At 39.9% G+C, this 21,665-nt stretch overlaps 1 protein-coding gene across 1 annotated transcript in view; it reads right to left on the minus strand.

Annotated features, from left to right (window-relative positions):
• The window catches only part of DHX37 (DEAH-box helicase 37), a 324,396-nt gene that overhangs the window by 67,944 nt on the left and 234,787 nt on the right, over positions 1-21,665 (minus strand). Inside the window, exons 23-25 of the mRNA XM_053701847.1 lie at positions 17,723-17,837; positions 16,787-16,924; positions 16,173-16,267 (exon numbers count right to left, since the gene is read on the minus strand). Coding sequence (XP_053557822.1) covers positions 16,173-16,267; positions 16,787-16,924; positions 17,723-17,837 — 348 coding nt within the window. The remainder of the gene's footprint in view (positions 1-16,172; positions 16,268-16,786; positions 16,925-17,722; positions 17,838-21,665) is intronic.

Raw genomic sequence — 21,665 nt, forward strand, 5'->3', positions numbered from 1 at the left:
TAAAAATAAAATTAATTATTAAATAATGTCTTTTAATCTGAAAAAATTATCAAAAATTACTAAAAATGTTTTTTCAACAATTATGTTGAATTAAGTGAACCCTGTGAAAATAAACTTAAATTATACTATTGATCTACAAATAGTTTTACATCCCAATCAAAGTTTAAACCTGCTGGCACCCTAGTGAAACCAAATGTTTAGAGAGTGATTCAAAGTATGGTTAAACTGGGAGTAATCACATCAAATGTAACATTGTGTCAAGGTGTATATTCATATGTTACTGAATTCACGATATATAATATCCGGTTAAATTCCTGGATTTAAGTTATTACAATTAAATGAGTCTAAATTGTCCCTGCAATTTGTAACTTTGTATTTATAGTTCTTATGTAATTTATTCAAAGTTTTCTTTCCTTTCAACAAGATTTTAGCAAGTAACACCGTTTTTATTATTAAAGGAATATCTGTGTAAACTGTTTTACCTATGTTTTTAACTTTTTGTGTATCATAGCAGAGCTAAATACTTTCATTGATTTTTATCAGAGTTTGAAGCAGATTGCTTTTGTTTATCAATTGTAGTTTTTTCCCTTTATGTTCAGTTGGTGATTTACCGGCCTATAACTTTGTTCTCTAAAGAGTCATTAGTTGTCCTCTCTAATAATACCTTGGCCTGTACCTTTAAGAATGTGCCAATTTTTCTTTGCAATTCTATATCTGCGCCAATTGGGAATATAACTTTAGACTTAGTGCTGACAAGTTACCAAAACTTATTTTCTGCAGTGGTTTACAGTCTATACCTTATAGGCAGTTTATAAAATTGGCAACATTTTTATTGTAGGTTACCAGTTAATACCGGGGAAAAAGTTACTGCTACAGACCACAGATGGTTTAGAAGTGGTTACCGGCCTATACCAAGTGGGTAGTTTTAAAAGGTTAGCAATTATACTTTGGTTGAAAGTTACCTATTAATACCTGGAAAAAGTTACCGCTACAACCACATATAGTTCTGAGGTAGTTACCGGCCTATACCGCATGAATAACAAGAGGTTTAGAGGTGGTTACTGGCCTATACCAAGTGGGTAGTTTTGAAAGGTTAGCAATTGTACTTGGGTTGAAAGTTACCTATTAATACCAGGTAAAAGTTACCGCTATAACCACATATAGTTCTGAGGTAGTTACCGGCCTATACCGCATAGATAATTTTTAATCTTAGCACCTTAATTTTATATTGTGGGTTCCCAAAAGAATATCTGGGAGAAGCTACCACTATACACTAAGGTGATTCTAAGGTGGATACCGGCCTATACCAAGTGGGTGATTAATGATATTAGTAACGTGACTTATACAACTGATTAATATTTGATATCAGAGGAAAGTTATAGCTACAGACCACAGCTTGTTACTTATAGTTCAATACATATCAATGCTGAGGTTGCGGGGAAGGCAAAGTGCCGTTGTAGTTTTAAATTATATAATATTCCCCACACCTTTTCATACAAACAACAGACGAGCTAAAATTTACAAAGCAACACCTCCCCTAACATGTTTCGCCAGTAACCTGGCTTTGTCAAAGGGTGGGGGCGCGCCTTTGTTTCAGATATTTATTGGCTCATTCCTCCTCCTCCTTGCCGGTTATTGAACCAATGAAAAAAGCGAAGACAGAACCACAGTCATTGTCTAGATTGCATGGATTGCAATCTAGATATTGATTCGTTAGTTTTTTCTTTCTCTTAAGAGGTATTCAAGTTGTTAAAGGTGGATTATTTTAATCCTAAAAGAGGAAATTTAAAGCCAAAGTTTATGACATTATGAATATATATTCATAATGTTCTAACTTATTTAGATTAAATTTTCTTAGAGTTTGAAATGGAAACTTGTGTATTCGTACCTCTTATATACGCTGATGATTCTCAGTTTTGGTCCATATGGCTAAATATAAAGCCAACGTTTTTATTGTTCATTAAATAAAATATTTTTAATAGTCTGTTATAATATTCAGGATATTTCCTAATTTGTTTATCATATTCAAATCGTAATTTTTAGAACCTTTGACATTACTTATGAATTGTGCAAGATGAATTCTATGTGCTTTGTATATCTCTAATAGATTGTTTAAGACCCTGTTCTCTTTCTCCCACATTAAACTAAGTGCTCAAATATTACATTTTTACAGTGTTTCTTTATTTTTAAGTTATTGTGATATGGTGTGATTAATATTACTAACTACAGTAATGAATTGAGTTGAGGATAGATTTCAAAAATGATATGGTGAATGTTAGTGGAGGACCCTATATTTTCTCTTATAGATAGTGATTAAAAAATAAGTATATAATATGAATTTATGTCTTTCACACAAATCCTATTGTGAGATAAAGGTTTTTGTTGTGCAAATTTTTTTTAAAAGCCAAGGTGCAAAAAAAGGGGAAATTTTTTTGTGTCTCTTATTGGCACATATAATGTGTTTTTATCTACTTATTCATTATTAAGTGATGGTGATGATAATAATTTATTATCATGGTTAAAGGTGGTGAAGAGGTTTTTATTACCAAACGTGAGAGTGCTTACTGAACTTGTTGTGTGTATAAAATATGTTTATTAATGGTGAATTGACGTGTAATATCAAATCTTGTTTAGGATTTTAGGATTATAATAGGGTTCTATTTCTTAATATTGGATACATTTATTCATAATTTTATTAGAGTGGTTAGATTTTTAATATTTTTTGAATATTTTTTGAATTTTTACAAGGTCTTATTACCTTAACCTTAAATTAAAAGGTTACCATATTAGGAAATTATATATTAATTTGTACTTTTGTTGTACTGGATTATTTCTCATTCGTGAGTAAGGACCTTACAGATAAGAGAAATAATTGTTGTGTTCATTTAGCCCATGCGGTTGGACTGAATTTAAAAGATAGATCCATCTGCTCTCTTTCTGTAAGAGAGCAGTCTCCATATCTCCACCTCTTATGCCCAGACTTATTTTCTGTATTCCACAGCAGATTAGACTATCAGGTTTGGATTGATGGTACCTGTAAAAATGGTACGCTACTGATGTAATGGGTTTCTTTTTTAGTTAGATCTTTCTCTGCATTTTTAATATTACTAAGATGTTCTTGTAGTCTTGTGCGTAACTTTCTAGTGGTCATGCCCACGTAGATTTTTGGGCACTTGCATTTTAAGATGTAGCCAACGCCAGTGGTGTTGCAATTTATGAAAGATCTAATTGGATGTACTTTTCCAAACCTGTCTGTTATTGTGGTGGTTTTCTTTACATGCTTGCAGCTAATGCAGGTGCCACAAGCATAAGACCCTTTTGTTGTGTTTGTTTTTTTCTTTTTATCGTTGTGTCTGGAGAAGTGACTGGAACTTACCATCTCTTGTAAGTTCTGTGTTCTTCTGTAGCTTACTTCTACTCTTTGTCCTATTGGTTCTTTAAGTGTGTGATCTGATTGCAGAATCGGCCAATGTTTTTGAATTATGTTAATTATATCTTTGCTTTGGGAATTGTATGTTAGCACTAAACGTGTTATCACAATCTCGTTTTTTAGGCTTTAGCAGTTTCAACCTGTTAGTGTTTTGTGCTCTTTTTTTGGCTGCTTTAACTGATCGTTTGCTATAACCTCTTTGATATAGCCTGGTTTCCAATTCTTTGGCTTGCTTTTTAAATAAATCTTCCTCAGAACAGTTTCTTTTAGTCCTTAAAGGGACAGTAAACCTTAAAAATAATGTTATATAATTCTGCACATAGTGCAGAATTATATAACATTATTTAGGTGCTATAGCCATAAAAGCACTTTTTACTGTTTAATTTGCTAAAATACGGCGCTTTAACAGACCCGCTCTCTGCTGAGCGGGTCTGTTATTTTTAGTCAGCGCATCGGGCCAGCTGTATAGTCACAGCCCGGCCCGACCACGCCATAGCACTAAGTGCAGCTCGCTCCTGTCACAGGAGCGAGCTGCACTTAGTCTTATGGCGCGGTCGGGCCGGGCTGTGACTATACAGCTGGCCCGATGCGCTGACTAAATATTACAGACCCGCTCAGCAGAGAGCGGGTCTGTTAAAGAGCCGTATTTTAGCAAATTAAACAGTAAAAAGTGCTTTTATGGCTATAGCACCTAAATAATGTTATATAATTCTGCACTATGTGCAGAATTATATAACATTATTTTTAAGGTTTACTGTCCCTTTAAGAATTCTCCTACAGGTAGGGACTTTAAGTGTTCGGAGAATGGGCACTGGTGCTGAACAGGATGGTATTAGTTGCTGTTGGTTTTCTGAATAGGGATGTTCCTATTCTACCATCTTCAAGCTTGAAAACTCTTAAGTCAAGGAATATAATCTCCCTCTGGCTGAGTTCATATGTGAGTTTGATGTTAAATTGGTTCTGATTAAGTTTGGCTAAGAAGGATTCAAGTTCTGATTTAGAGCCTTCCCAAATGAACATATCATCTATGTATCTCAGCCAGAGGGGGACTTGTTTTAAGTATTTGTCATTTTCGCTGGAGAAGACTGAAGTTTGCTCCCACCATCCTAAAAACAAGTTTGCGTACGTGGGGGCGCATGCCGTGCCCATCGCTGTCCCTCGTGTTTGCAGGTAAAATTTATTGTCAAATACGAAGAAGTTTTTCTTTAGTACAAATTCTAAAAGGTCTAATATGAATTTGTTGTGCTCTTGACATGTCCAGATAGTGCTTAGCAGCTTTAAGGCCTAACTCGTGTTTAATGCTAGAATATAATGCCTCCACGTCGGCAGTCACCAGCCAAGTGTTCTTATTGAGTTGGATATCTTGTAGATGTTGTAATACTTCCATGGTGTCTTTTGTATACAACAGCATTTGTGTTAAGAATTCCCTTAGTCTTAGATCTATGTATTGGCTGGCTTTCTCCGTTAAATTCTCATTACCCGACACGATCGGATGTTTTCTGTTTTTATGTATTTTGGGTATAAGGTAGAATGTCGCCACTTTTGGATTTTTTACCATTAAGAATTTCTTTTCTTTTTCAGAGATGTCAGACATATTTAACAGACTAGTAATGAGACCAGCAAGCTTGGAAAACACTTAATGTGAAAAAGCAGAATATAAAAAACGGTACTGTGCCTTTAAGGGAAAAAAACAAACCCAAAAACTGCAAAACAGTGAAAAAAAAGCAGTTAACTCTACGAAATTTTTACAGTGTGTATAATAGACTAAAATAGCATTGCACCCACTTGCAAATGGATGATTAACCCCTCAGGCTCAAAAACGAAGCAAAAAAACGGTAAAACCGTTATAACAGTCACAAGCAAACTGCCACAGCTCTACTGTGGCTCCTACCTTCCCATAAAACGACTTTTGTAGGCACAAAAACCCCTTACAGAGGTCCAATATGTCAGGGGACTCCTTCAGGGAAGCTGGATGTCTCAGAATGTAAAAACAACTGCGAAATTAGAGGGCGAAAATAGGCCCCTCCCACCATGCACTCAAAGTGAAAGGGCCATAAATAACTACTCCTAGGAGAAATCTAGTCAGCCATGTGGAAAACTAGGCCCCAAATAAAGATTTATCACCCTCAGTAAAAAACATTCTTTATATATCATGCAAATGTTTTACATGCTAAGCCATAAGAGCAAGTAACATGAATATTACCCTTTACTGCAAGCATGATGCCAGTCGTTTGTTAAATCACTGCAATCAGGCTTACCTTAAATATATCAGGTACTGTCAGCATTTTCTAGACCTTATCTCTCTAGAAAAAAATATACTGCACATACCTCAGAGCAGTTAATTCTGCAGGCCGTTCCCCCAGCTGAAGTTTCCCCATACTTTTCAGTTATGTGTGAGAACAGCAGTGGACCTTAGTTACAACCTGCTAAGATCATCAAAAACCTCAGGCAAAACTCTTCTTCTAATTTCTGCCTGAGGTAAAAACAGTACAACGCTGGTACCGTTTAAAAATAACAAACTTTTGATTGAAGATAAACTACACTAATTCACCACATCTCTCTTAATACTTTCTTTCTTGTTGAGAGCTGAAAGAGAATGACTGGAGGTGGCAGTTAGGGGAGGAGCTATATAGACAGCTCTGCTGTGGGTGATCCTCTTGCAGCTTCCTGTTGGGAAGGAGAATATCCCACAAGTAATGGATGAATCCGTGGACTGGATACACCTTACAAGAGAAATATATTTTTTCAGATTCTCATCCTTCCAGTTCAAGCTTTGAGTGCTAGCAGTGCAGCCTTTTTTGGGGGCTCTTCCCTCATTAGCTTGAGATTTGAAACCTATCTTACACCCCTGAGCTATGACCTCTAGGACCCACGGATCCTGCACGTCCCTGGACCAAGCGTCTGAAAACAGCGACAGTCTGCCCCCTACACGATCCAGCTCTGGATCGGGGGCCGCCCCTTCATGCCGACTTGTTGTCTGTGGGCTTCTTGTTTTGCTTGGATTTATTCCAGGATTGAGCCGGCATCCAAGTGTTCTTGGTTTGCTCGGTCTTAGAGGAGGACTGCTGACGTTGGGACTTTTCAGAACTAAAGGAACAAAAATTAGATCCTTGTCCCTTAGATTTGTTCTTTTTATCCTGCGGTAGGAAGGCACCCTTGCCCCCTGTAACCGTGGAAATAATGGAGTCCAGGCCTGGACTAAATAAAATGTTTCCCTTAAAGGGGAGGGAAAGTAGTCTAGACATAGAAGTCATGTCAGCAGACCAGGACTTCAGCCAGAGCGCCCGACGTGTCTGCACTGAGAAACCAGAGATCTTAGCATTCAGGCGAATAATCTGCATGTTTGCATCACAGATAAAAGAATTAGCAATTCTCAAAGCCTTAATTCTTTCTTGGATAACATCAAGGGGACCCTCCACCTCTATCAAATCCACTAAGGAGTCGCACTAGTAGACCGCAGCTCCAGCAACCGAAGCAATAGCCACTGCCGGTTGAAATAAATATCCCGTATTCTGAAACATTTTTCTAAGAAAAGTTTCCATCTTCTTATCATCGGCTCTCTGAAAGACGAACTATCCTCAAGAGGGATAGTAGTATGCTTATGTAACATGGAGATAGCACGATCCACCCTAGGGACGGAACCCCACAACTTCAGCCGAGAGTCCGGGACCGGGAATAACTCTTTAAAGGCAGAAGAAGGGGAAAAGGAAGATCCAATTCTATCCCATTCGTTCTTAATAATGTTAGCCATTTTTAGAGGTACAGGAAAAGTTAGCGGCGCTACCCTGTCCTCGTACACTGTATCTAATTTAGGGACAAAAGGTTCATCAGGCAACTTGGCCTCTGAAACCTCTAATATCGACAGAACCTCCTTTAGAAGAAAACTTAAGAGTTCAATTTTAAATCTAAAGGCTGGCTCCTCCGCAGCCTGAGGCCTAGAGGTAGCAGACTCCAATCTAGAAATTTCACCCTCTGAAGACTCAGAATGTGACCCATCCTGGGATACTTAAAAGGCAGGCAAATCAAGTAAACCACTGGATGTCCCCTGGACCGGAGAACTACGTTTAACCTTTTGCTTACGCTTAGCAGGGCGAGGTAAAGCACTAAGGGCCTCAGACACCACCATCTTTAACTGTACGGTAAAGTCTGATGGTAAAAGGCTCCCTTCCAGAGGATCAGACGTGCTACAGGAAGCTGCATGTGACAATGGAGATGACTGATGGGTATGCACCTCACGGGACGGCGAGTCCTCAGAGGTGGACGGCTCAGTAGTACTAAAGGGGTTAACCTACTTAGACATAATAACCTTGTTGAAGCATACAGAACATAGTTGAGATGGCTGCCACACCAAGGCCTCCTCACAATATAGACAGGTATTACTATTAGGAATAGAGGGATCCTACATAGCTTGCGCCAACAACAGTAGGATACAAATAAATAAGCTTTTTATTTCTCACTAAAACGGCACCTTTATACCCCCAATGACTGGAGCACTCACCACTTCCTAGACCCAGGCAACTAGAGAAGACGCAACCTTTCCGACAGCTAGCTCGGTCAGGAAAGAGAAAATGAAAGTGTGACCACACCCGGTCACGTGGTGCACAAGGCAGGACTGCCCCTGCTAAGAGAAAAAGCGCGCCAAGCTACAAGCTGCGCAGCGTTCAAAGTGAAAGTAAACACCTGTATGTTTAACAGTCTATGAGCCCAAAAACAAATCTCACACATAAAGTAGCATAAAATCAAAGTAAAAACATTTACCTAATCCCCACTGTTCAATAACCTCCCTCAGGAGATTTTAACCCATGATTCTATAAATATAAAAGGAGTCACACTGGGACCCTGGCTTCAGCAATTTCAACATAAGTAAAAATTTAAATGATCTTACAAGAATCCATGCTGTGGAACAGAAACACAGTCTCTCAAGTGTGACAGTCTTGTAGCATCGCTCCTGACATGGACTTGAGTGAAGAAAGCAGACAGTGAAACTCGTCAACACTGGTTGCTTAAGGAGCTGTTAGCAGGCAGTCTGGATAGGTTTGCAGAAAGACTCTCCCTGCATCTCCAGACTAACTTTCGTCAATACTCTCACTGAGAGGCTGACAAGAGTACTTAAAACTCCAGTTCCATATCAAAAGGCATATATCCCTCCTGAGGAACAACTCAAAAATCTTCTGACACTTCTCTGCCATTCTCCTGTGACGAAAGGCAAAGGATGACTGAGGAATGGGGGGGAGTGGGAGAGGTATTTAAGCCTTTGGCTGGGGTGTCTTTGCTTCCTCCTGGTGGCCAGGTTCAGTATTTCCCAACAGTAAGGAATGAAGCTGTGGACTCTCCTTATATTAAGGAAAAAAAGTTTATTTTTTATTTTTTTGTAGTTTGTGCACTAAACCCACTGACACCCTCCACAAGTATTGAAAGCAGTTCCTCATAGCTAATTTATATGTCAAAAGAGTAGTAAGTGATTCACAATTAATGAATTGTAGACTGGATAAAAAGGCCAGTACATTTCCTAGAGGGGCTATCCTGAAAATCTTATTTTACAAGAAAACAAATCAAATAAAAATGGTTTCTAAACAAAAGAATGAGGATAAATAAAAGTAATAATAAAAAGTAATTTAGTTACCGACTATTCACATACTGAGAAGAGAGCAAGGAACTTAAATTATGTTCTAGTAAAAGCAGATGTAGGGAGTAACACATTTTCAAGGACAGGTTAGATTACAAAATGCTAGTCCTGCCTCATTTGCTCTAATTGCTCTTCTATCATGCAGGGCTCTTTTTGTACATCCTAAAGCCAATATAAAAAAAATATATCCTAAAAATAAGGATATTTCAACTGTTATAGTATTTATGCAATTTATTTGATTAAATGTCTGTTTAAAAAAAACACAAATCTAACAGGTGTAAAATTTTGTCTGCTCCGGTGTATTTGCATTTTTTTGGAATGCTGAGACAATATATGTCAGCTACAATCTAAAAACAGAATTTATGCTTACCTGATAAATGTCTTTCTCCTACGGTGTGTCCGGTCCACGGCTTCATCCTTACTTGTGGGAATATTCTCTTCCCCTACAGGAAATGGCAAAGGGAGCACACAGCAAAAGCTGTCCATATAGTCCCCCCCTCTGGCTCCGCCCCCCAGTCATTCGACCGACGGTTAGGAGAAAAAGGAGAAACCATAGGGTGCCGTGGTGACTGTAGTGTACAGAAATAAAAAATTTGAAACCTGACTAAAAAGCCAGGGCGGGCAGTGGACCGGACACACCGTAGGAGAAAGAAATTTATCAGGTAAGCATAAATTCTGTTTTCTCCTACATTGGTGTGTCCGGTCCACGGCTTCATCCTTACTTGTGGGAACCAATACCAAAGCTTTAGGACACGGATGAAGGGAGGGAACAAGTCAGGTTACCTAAACGGAAGGCACCACGGCTTGCAAAACCTTTCTCCCAAAAATAGCCTCCGAAGAAGCATAAGTATCGAATTTGTAAAATTTGGCAAAAGTATGCAGAGAAGACCAAGTCGCTGCCTTACAGATCTGATCAACAGAAGCCTCGTTCTTGAAGGCCCATGTGGAAGCCACAGCTCTAGTAGAGTGAGCTGTAATTCGTTCAGGAGGCTGCCGTCCGGCAGTCTCATAAGCCAATCGGATGATGCTTTTCAGCCAAAAAGAAAGAGAGGTAGCAGTAGCTTTCTGCCCTCTCCTCTTACCAGAATAAACGACAAACAAGGATGAAGTCTGTCTGAAATCCTTTGTTGCTTCTAAATAGAATTTTAAAGCACGGACCACATATAAATTGTGTAACAAACGTTCCTTTTTCGAAACTGGATTCGGACACAGAGAAGGAACAACTATTTCCTGGTTAATATTCCTGTTGGAAACCACTTTTGGAAGAAAACCAGGTTTGGTACGCAAAACAACCTTATCTGTATGGAATACCAGATAGGGTGAAGTACACTGCAAAGCAGACAATTCAGAAACTCTTCTAGCAGAAGAAATAGCAACCAAAACAGAACTTTCCAAGATAGTAACTTAATATCTATGGAATGTAAAGGTTCAAACGGAACCCCTTGAAGAACTGAAAGAACTAAGTTTAGACTCCATGGAGGAGTCATGGGTCTGTAGACAGGCTTGATTCTGACTAAGGCCTGTACAAATGCCTGTACATCTGGCACTGCTGCCAGACGTTTGTGCAACAAAACAGACAGAGCAGATAACTGTCCTTTTAGAGAACTCGCTGACAACCCTTTATCCAAACCCTCTTGGAGAAAGGAGAGTATCCTAGGAATTTTAATTGTACTCCAAGAGAATCCCTTGGATATTTTTTCCATATCTTATGGTAAATTTTCCTAGTCACAGGTTTTCTGGCTTGGACCAGAGTATCTATAACTGAATCTGAAAACCCACGCTTAGATAAAATCAAGCGTTCAATTTCCAAGCAGTCAGTTACAGAAAGACTAGATTTGGATGTTCGAATGGACCTTGTACTAGAAGATCCCGTCTCAAAGGTAGCTTCCATGGTGGAGCCGATGACATATTCACCAGGTCTGCATACCAAGTCCTGCGTGGCCACGCAGGAGCTATCAGAATCACCGGGGCCTTCTCCTGTTTGATCCTGGCTACAAGCCTGGGAAGGAGAGGAAACGGTGGAAACACATAAGCTAGGTTGAACGACCAAGGCGCCACCAATGCATCCACTAGTGTCGCCTTGGGATCCCTGGATCTGGACCCGTAGCGAGGAACCTTGGAGTTCTGACGAGACGCCATCAGATCCATGTCTGGAATGCCCCATAGTTGAGTTAACTAGGCAAAGACCTCCGGGTGGAGTTCCCACTCCCCCGGATGGAAAGTCTGACGACTCAAATAATCCGCCTCCCAGTTGTCTACTCCTGGGATGTGAATTGCAGATAGATGGCAGGAGAGATCCTCCGCCCATTTGATGATCTTGGATACCTCTCTCATCGCCAAGGAACTCTTTGTTCCCCCATGATGATTGATGTACGCTACAGTCGTCATGTTGTCCGACTGAAATCTTATGAATCTGGCCTTCGCTAGTTGAGGCCAAGCCAGGAGCGCATTGAATATCGCTCTCAGTTCCAGAATGTTTATCGGGAGAAGAGACTCTTCCCGAGACCATAGACCCTGAACTTTCAGGGAGTCCCAGACCGCGCCCCAGCCTAAAAGACTGGCGTCGGTCGTGACAATGACCCACTCTGGTCTGCGGAAACTCATTCCCTGGGACAGGTGATCTTGAGTCAACCACCAACGGAGTGAGTCTCTGGTTAACTGGTCTACTTGAATCTGAGGAGACAAGTCTGCATAATCCCCATTCCACTGTTTGAGCATGCACAGTTGTAATGGTCTTAGATGAATTCGAGCAAAAGGAACCACGTCCATTGCTGCAACCATTAAACCTATTACCTCCATGCACTGAGCTATGGAAGGCTGAGGAATAGATTGAAGAACTTGACAAGCGTTTAGAAGCTTTAACTTTCTGACCTCTGTCAGAAAAATCTTCATTTCTACAGAATCTATTATTGTTCCTAGAAAAGGAACCCTTGTGGACGGGGACAGGGAACTTTTTTCTATGTTCACCTTCCACCCGTGAGACCTGAGAAAAGCTAAAACAATGTCTGTATGAGCCTTTGCTTTGGAAAGGGACGACGCTTGGATTAGAATGTCGTCTAGATAAGGTGCTACAGAAATGCCCCTCGTCCTTAGAACCGCTAGAAGGGACCCTAGCACCTTTGTGAAAATTCTGGGAGCGGTGGCTAAACCGAATGGAAGAGCCACGAACTGGTAATGTTTTTCCAGAAAGGCGAACCTTAGGAACTGATGGTGATCTTTGTGGATAGGAATATGTAGGTACGCATACTTTAAGTCCACGGTAGTCATATATTGACCCTCCTGGATTGTTGGTAAGATCGTCCGAATGGTTTCCATTTTGAATGATGGAACTCTGAGGAATTTGTTTAGGATTTTTAAATCCAGAATTGGCCTGAAAGTTCCCTCTTTTTTGGGAACTACAAACAGGTTTGAGTAAAAACCCAGACCTTGTTCCGCTGCTGGAACTGAGTGTATCACTCCCATCTTTAATAGGTCTCCTACGCAATGTAAGAATGCCTGTCTCTTTATCTGGTCTGAAGATAAGCGAGACATGTGGAACCTTCCCCTTGGAGGGAGTTCCTTGAACTCTAGAAGATACCCCTGAGAGACTATTTCTAGTGCCCAGGGATCCGGAACATCTCTTGCCCAAGCCTGAGCAAAGAGAGACAGTCTGCCCCCTACTAGATCCGGTCCCGGAGCGGGGGCTACCCCTTCATTCTGTCTTGGTAGCAGCAGCAGGCTTCTTGGCCTGTTTACCCTTGTTCCAGCCTTGCATTGGTTTCCATGCTGGTTTAGGCTGGGAAGCGTTACCCTCTTGTCTAGAGGCTGCAGAGTTAGGAGATGGTCCGTTCCTGAAATGGCGAAAGGAACGAAAATTAGATTTGTTCTTAGCCTTGAAAGGCCTATCCTGTGGGAGGGCATGGCCCTTTCCCCCAGTGATGTCTGAAATAATCTCCTTCAATTCTGGCCCGAAAAGGGTCTTACCTTTGAAAGGAATATTAAGCAGTTTTGTCTTGGACGACACATCCGCCGACCAAGATTTTAGCCAAAGCGCTCTGCGCGCCACTATTGCAAAACCTGAATTTTTCGCCGCTAATTTAGCCAATTGAAAAGCGGCATCTAAAATAAAGGAATTAGCCAACTTTAGTGCGTGAATTCTGTCCATGACTTCCTCATATGGAGTCTCCTTATGGAGCGAATTTTCTAGTTCCTCGAAACAAAAAGCGCGCCATGGTGACAGGAATAATGCACGAAATTGGTTGGAGAAGGAAACCTTGCTGAACAAATATCTTTTTAAGCAACCCTTCCAATTTTTTATCCATAGGATCTTTGAAAGCACAACTGTCCTCAATGGGAATAGATGTGCGCTTGGCCAACGTAGAAACTGCCCCCTCAACCTTAGGGACTGTATGCCATGCGTCCCTTCTGGGGTCGACAATGGGGAACATTTTCTTAAATATAGGAGGTGGGACAAAAGGTATACCTGGCTTCTCCCACTCCTTGGTCACTATGTCCGCCACCCTCTTGGGTATCGGAAAGGCATCAGCGTGCACAGGGACCTCTAGGAATTTGTCCATTTTGCACAATTTCTCTGGAATCACCAAAGAGTCACAATCATCAAGAGTAGTTAGCACCTCCTTAAGCAGGGCGCGGAGATGTTCTAACTTAAATTTAAATGCCACGATATCAGGTTCTGCCTGCTGAGAAACTTTTCCTGAATCAGAAATTTCTCCCTCAGACAGACCCTCCCTCACTGCCAATTCAGACAGGTGTGAGGGTATAACAGATAAATTATCGTCAGCGCCCACTTGCTCATCCTCTGTATTTAAAACTGAGCAATCACGCTTTCTGGGAAATGCTGGCAGTTTGGATAAAAGATTTGCTATAGAATTATCCATTACTGCAGTTAATTGCTGCATAGTAACAAGCATTGGCGCGCTAGATGTACTAGGTGTCGCCTGCGCGGGCAAAACTGGTGTTGACACAGAAGGAGAGGATGATGAACTATCCCCACTACCTTCATTTGAAGAATCATCTTGGGCAACCTTATTAAATGTGACAGTACTGTCCTTACTTTGTTTGGACGCCATGGCACAATTTGAACATACATTTAAAGGGGGAACCACCTTGGCCTCCATACACACAGAACATATGCTATCTGAAGGTATAGACATGTTAGACAGCCTTTAGCAGGCTATTAATGCAATAAAACCGTTTTTAAACAAAACCGTTACTGTCTCTTTAAATAATAAAAAGAGCACACTTTATTTCTGAATGTTTGAAAAGCTATGAAGGAAATATCCGATCTTTACAAAATTTGCACCCTAGTGCAAACCGGAGCTAATTGTTCAATTTACCAGTTTAAACCCACTACAGTCCCTGCCACAGCCTTTGCTGCAGCTTTTACCTTCCTTGGGGGTTATTCACCACAGAAATAAGCCTTCTTGAAATTGTTTTTATGGTCACAGGACCCTCTCACATGAAGCTGCATGTACTGCTTCCAAAAGTAACTGCGCAACTGAGGCGCGAAAATGAGGTCTCCTCCCTCTGCATACCAGAGTGAAGGGGCCTTCCTGACTAGATTAGGTGTCTAAACAACTGCCAGGCGTAATAAAAACGTTCCCAAAAGTGTTTCAAAGTCACAAAACACTCCAGAAGTCATATAAATATTATATAAATCAATCCATTTAGCCCACAATAGTGTCAACCAGTATAGAGCCCAATTATAAGCCTTCATTCTGTTATGAGTGAAGGGGCCTTCCTGACTAGATTAGGTGTCTAAACAACTGCCAGGCGTAATAAAAACGTTCCCAAAAGTGTTTCAAAGTCACAAAACACTCCAGAAGTCATAAATATTATATAAATCAATCCATTTAGCCCACAATAGTGTCAACCAGTATAGAGCCCAATTATAAGCCTTCATTCTGTTATGAGTCTAAGAAAATGGCTTACCGATCCCATAAGGGAAAATGACAGTCTTCTAGCATTACTATGTCTTGTTAGAAAAGAGACTAGTCATACCTGGAGCAGAAAAGTCTGCAAACTGTTCCCCCCAACTGAAGTTCTCTGGTTTCAACAGTCCTGCGTGGGAACAGCAATGGATTTTAGTTACTGTTGCTAAAATCATACTCCTCTTTTAACAGAACTCTTCATCACTTTCTGTTGTAGAGTAAATAGTACAAACCGGCACTATTTTAAAATAACAAACTCTTGATAGAAGAAATAAAACTACAACTAACACCACATACTCTTTACCATCCCCGTGGAGATGCTACTTGTTCAGAGCAGGCAAAGAGAATGACTGGGGGGCGGAGCCAGAGGGGGGACTATATGGACAGCTTTTGCTGTGTGCTCCCTTTGCCATTTCCTGTAGGGGAAGAGAATATTCCCACAAGTAAGGATGAAGCCGTGGACCGGACACACCAATGTAGGAGAAATAACAGATTAAGTACAACTGTCAAGGGACGGTGGCAGAAGAGAATTGCTGTTAAAAAGGAGAGAGACCTATTGAATTTTTAAGCTAGAATCCACGGCCCCATTTGGGACTGGCCTACATATAATTAAATTAGCATGTGCTGGTAAAAACACTACAATATTCCATTTTAATATTTATGGTTACTAGGTGAAACTATTTTGTAATAATTTTGAGTGTATATTTTTGAACATTAATTTAATATTAATAGAGACCTATAGGGGGCAGTATGGCATTGTAACAAGAGTGACACATTTTTGGGTACTTTAATCCACAAAGAAGCATGGTTATTTAGATATGATTAAGGGAGCATAACTAGAATCAATGTACTAATCAAACTGAAATAAAGATTTATTTTTTGAGATTGTACAACATTTTATGCTGTTGACACCACTTATCTGCCAGGATGGAAATGTAATAAACCCTTTTTTCACAATCCATACATCATATGAACTGAAGGAGGACATCTGGAACTCAGAGCATACACACTGAACCCTAAGTGCCATTTCCAGAGGTAAGTGATGTTAATAGAGAAGATATAGTCTGAATGAAGTTTAACTGTATTTAGATATAGAAGTACATATATTGAGAACATTAGCTTAATGAGCTGCAACAATAAAAAGCAAAATGAAGCACAAATGTATGAAATTTCTGCGGTTTAATACCTTCCCTTCCAGAATGAACTTGGCAAAATACTTGTACCGGTCCAGACCTTCAGGATAATCAGTCTCCACAGCAGGAAGCTGCCACCCAACTCTATCTGCAAATGAAAGCACAGAACATTAGTATATGGAATCAATCAATGCTTATGGCTTATTGCACAATTCAGAACCTTGTTTCTCAACCTATGGTATATGTACCCCTGGGGGGTACCTGGAGCATTGGAAAAGGACAATCCTGCACGTTCCCTTTTATTATTTTTGTTCAGTTAAAATCTTTAGTTCACAGAAAAATTAACTTTTGAAGTAGGTAGCCACCAATTAGCAAACGATACCCAGGTGCTGAACCCAAAAATGGGCAGGCTCCTATGCTTACATTCCTTTTTCACATAAAGATAGCAAGTGAATGAAGAAAAATGAATAGGAGTAAATTAGAAAGTTGCTTAAAATAGCATGCTCTATCTGAATAGTGAAAGAAAAAATTTGGGTTTTGTGTCCCATTAAGCAAAACCAATGTTACATTAGACAGCTGTTAGAGAGTAAATGGAATCATCATCTCACGATGAATAAGGCAACACTTACGGAGGGAAACAGACATCTAGAGTTTGACTCATACTTACAGAAAGTGCTAGGCCGTTCACATTTGACTCTTCCGGACTCTGTGCAGTAGAATGGAGCAGGTGTTTCCTGTGGGGGTCCAAAATGACAGTACTGAGGAAGCAATGCAGGAATCCATTCAGGTTCAATGGCAGATACACCTACAAAATGTTTATAGGTTATTAAAGTCTTTAAACCAAGATAACATAACAACTGTGATCTGTACTGTTAAAAAATATCAGCTTGTATTATCATATTATGAGCGCTAACAACAGCCTCTAGGAAGGAGCTGTTACAAGGATGTCACACATGTTGGTGAACTATGTAAAGAAACCTGTAATAAGGGGGATAAGGACACAAAGCTAGGCATAACTGAGGTTGATAGTGGGCATTTATTAGCTTGGCTCCATAGCTATTAGACATTATCCCTTGCGCATTGAAGATGCTCTATATACTGTAGGCTGCAGAGACAACCCAAGGTATGGGTGCACAGTATATCAGATTTTAAATGTGTTACATATTGAAGTGTATTAGAGTAGAACTCCTCTTTCTGGTTTGCCTTGGCACGTGAGAGGGCACTGATTGGCTAAAATGCAAGTCTGTCAAAAGAAATAAGGGGGCAGTCTGCAGAGGCTTATATACAAGGTAATCACAGAGGTACAAAGTCTATTAATATAACAATGTTGGTTATGCAAATTTGGAGAATGGGTAATAAAGAGATGACCTATCTTTTTAAACAATAACAATTCTGGAGTAGACTGTCTCTTCAATTATTTCTTTTATCCTTGATTTTGCAATCAATATTTGACTGCTTGAATAGTTACATGAAGACTATGCCGATTCATTCTATTGTATTCTTCTGTTGTATATTTTGGAAACCCAATTTTTAAATAAATAAATGCTTGTTTTCCTAATATTAATGTGACTACGAAACAGATACTCTATGCTTGCTTACCTACCTTTCATGTACATTTTTGTTGTCTCCATAATTTCTTGGTAAACCACAAAATCAGGAAGCTGCCTGAAGAGGACTGAACTTGGATGAATAAATACAGGATCCTCCAGAAGTGGAGTCTGGAAAAAATATATTGTTTTAGTAAATCATCTTGTTTGTTGTTAGACATAGAAGATCTCAGTTAAAGGGGTATTAAACATGCTGCCCTTGTGGTTTAGTTTGGCAATGGTATGTGGCAAACTAAAAAAAGGCATTTTAAGAAAAATATTCCAGATTTTATTGTCTTGAATAAAAATATTTCTTTCCTAAGATATGGAGAGTCCACAACGTCATCAATTACTAGTGGGAATATCACTCCTGGCCAGCAGCAAAGCTGTTAAAGGATTACCAACTTTTGATTTTTATATGCAAAACGGACCATATATTTTCAATTACAATTATCACACAAATCTAATGTACCTTATTCTGTGTTGAAACGAAGCTCCATTTATTAGTAAAATAAAGTTTTATTTTATTCCCATGATATCACTTCATCCAGCCCTCAAATATGGGCCGTCCGCGGTATAACACACTTACCAATCGGATGGCGAGTATTTGCATCTAATTATAATTCTATTGCGTCAATCTATGCATGAGCAATTGGATTTGAGTACTCTCATATGCGCATATTGCGGCACAGAAGCCGACATTACCAACACAAGATTCTAAATAATGCATGCGCTTTTTAAACAGAAATTGCTTAGACAGGTATTCCAGCCATTTTACGTAGTTTCCCTTGTCAACTTAGTTGTAATGCTATCTTCTAATCCACAATCGATAGAGCGGGTCTTCTTCCACCTTAAACTGAAAATAAGACTGACTTATTCAATGATGTTGTTTCGCTAGATCACGCCGAAGAGTCGCCATCTTCCAACTAGAGTTGTCAACCCGGATTGTTAATCGGTAACGGAGAGAAAGTAAGTGAGTTTGGAAAAAATTAATATTTCAGAGACAAATAGATTAGAAACGGTAAGTATTTTAAACGTGATGGGCATTGAAAATGTGTTTATTTCAAGGTATACTTTTGAACTATGAGCAATTAATTTTTGACTACAGTGTCCCTTTAAGTGTCACTCCCTTACACATAATCCCCAGTCATTCTCTTTGCCTCTGTCAATAGAGGAGGTGAAGTTTGGTGTCTGAAGAAAATTTGATTCCTTTCGCTACAAGCAAGATTTTTGGGTATAGCTGTAGTCCTCGTCGATCTCTGCAGTAGAGTAGTGGTGGCTTTAAAGCAGTTAGAAAGTTGTGAGGTAGTCCTTGCTGGGTTATCTAACATATTTGCTGCTCATGGTATAGAAAGCCAGAGTAGGTTTACTCTGTTCTTTCTTTTTCCACAGGTCTCTGTAAGGAGTATGTGTCCTTTCACGCCTTGTGAGCCGTCTACCTGCCAGAAAGCTGGATTTGCAGGTAAGTGCTTTTTGTCTTCTAGGTCTGGGATACGTTGCACTTAAGAAAATTCCCTGCATTTTATTTGGGACATTTATAATCCTTAGTTAGGATTTCATTTTGGCAGTGTGCAGGAGTGTTATGTGTATGTGACTAGAGACAGGGTTAATCCTTCTTATGGACATGAAGGAGTTAACTTTATAGAGGGGGCTCATTTATTTTATAATTGCCTAAACTGTTATTCTGTGTGAATTAGCAATGCCAGCATTATTAATACATGGATTTATCTCAGTTGTCTATACACTTTGAGGTATTTAAACGGTTTAAAACTCTATATTCCCTGGGGTTATTTTTTTTTCCCCAACGGGTGTTTTGTATTTGAGTGCTGGAATGGAGTTTGTTAAACCGGAGGTAGGGTTTTTAGTTCAGTAGATTGTGTATCAATGTCATGTGAAGCAGTATACTTTTAACAGTCTTTATGGCAGTGGGATATACTCTGCTTGATTTGCGCGCTTTAGCCTTATTGCGCACTTTCAGCTCAGCCGATCACATGACCTACATGCTTCCACTCTGAGGAGTTCATTTGAGCAGCAACATTTCTCCAATGAATACGCCGTGTTGGTCTCCATTTTATTTAACGGAGGGGCAGGTAGGCACCTCAGTTCTGCTGAGATGTAGTGGTTGTGAGTTAAGGGTGTTTTTTTTAAAGCAATAACGCTTAGGAATTTAAAGTGACAGTACCCTTAAGCAACAAGATAAAAAAAAGATTAAAAAAAATGTTCTTTTCCTTTCTTTCTGGTGGATCACTATATTATAGGGTCATGGAGCAGGAGTCTGTTCCTATGGACAAATGCTTTTCTCTTGCAAGGTGTATCCAGTCCACGGATTCATCCTTTACTTGTGGGATATTCTCCTTCCCTACAGGAAGTGGCAAAGAGAGCACACAGCAGAGCTGTCCATATAGCTCCCCCTCTAGCTCCACCCCCCAGTCATTCTCTTTGCCGGCTCTAAGCACTAGGGTCTCTCTCGGGAGGGTAAAGTGAATGTGGTGTTAGAATTGTAGTTTTTATTATCTTCAATCAAAAGTTTGTTATTTTAAATGGTACCGGTTTGTACTATTTACTCTCTAGCAGAAAAGTGATGAAGATTTCTGCTGAGAGGAAAATGATTTTAGCATGTTGTAACTAAAATCCACTGCTGTTCCCACACAGGACTGAGGAGTACCAGAAAACTTCAGTTGGGGGGAACAGTTTGCAGGGTGAACTACAATAAGGTATGTTCAGTCATTTATTTCTAGACAAGACTGAGATAATTCTAGAAGAGACTGACAATATCCCCATGAGGGGAGGGTGAGCTATGTTCACAGACTTAGTAAGGAATTGAATGCTTACATAATAGGGCTAATTATGCTGGTTTACACTTATTCAGGGCAATCGATTGTTTAGCTAAGGAATCGTTTGCAAGACACTTTGAAAGCCCTTTTGGGTTCTTTCTGGGGTTATTACCCACATGGCTGTTTTTTATTAACTTAGGAGTGATTTATTAGGCCTCACAGCTCCGGAGTAGAGTGGGAGGGGCCTAATTTTGCGCCTCAGATGCGCATTTAGAATTGCAGAGAAGTTCATGGTGCTTCACATGGAGGGTCCTGCTGCTGTTTGAGGGCCTTAAGGAAGCTATATTCCCCCAAATCTGATCCCTAAGGGCAAGTAGGGCCACAGCAAAGCTGTGGCAAGGTGCTGTAGTAATTTTAACTGGGTGTTGGCTTTAGGCTGCTCCGGTTTGGGCATTAAGGGGTTAATCGTTTTGCAACTTGTGGTGCAATCTTATTAAGGCTTTAGGTACATACTGTGAAAATTTCAAAAGGATTGCTGCATTTTTCACTGGTTTGTAAAATTGTGTGCTCTTTTTATCTCTTAAAGGCACAGTAACGTTTTTTCAAATTGTGTTTTTTATTTGATTAAAGTGATTTCCAAGCCTGTTTGTGTATACTACTAGTCTGTTAAACATGTCTGACACTAAGGAAAATCCTTGTTAAATGTGTTTAGAAGCCATGGTGGAACCCCCTCTCAGAATGTGTCCCACTTGTACTGATATGTCTATACACTTTAAAGATCATATTGTTGCACTTAAGAATGTGGCCCAAGATGATTCTAAGACTGAAGGTAACAAGGGTAGCCCGTCTGCCTCTCCCCAAGTGTCACAACCAGTTACGCCCGCGCAAGCGACGCCTAGTACCTCTAGTGCGTCTAACCCTTTTACATTACAAGACTTAGCGGCAGTCATGGATAATTCTCTTACAGCCTTCTTAGCTAAACTGCCCGTGTTACCTGCAAAGCGTGATAGCTCCGTTTTAAGAACAGATTATGAGCATTCTGACGCTTTGGTAGCCGTATCCGATATACCCTCACAACGCTCTGAAGTGGGAGCGAGGGATTTGATGTCTGAGGGAGAAGTCTCTGATTCAGGAAGGGTTCCTCCTCAGACAGATTGAGATACATTGGCTTTTAAATTTAAACTAG

Source organism: Bombina bombina, chromosome 2 (assembly GCF_027579735.1).
Source record: "Bombina bombina isolate aBomBom1 chromosome 2, aBomBom1.pri, whole genome shotgun sequence".
Taxonomy (NCBI): domain Eukaryota; kingdom Metazoa; phylum Chordata; class Amphibia; order Anura; family Bombinatoridae; genus Bombina; species Bombina bombina.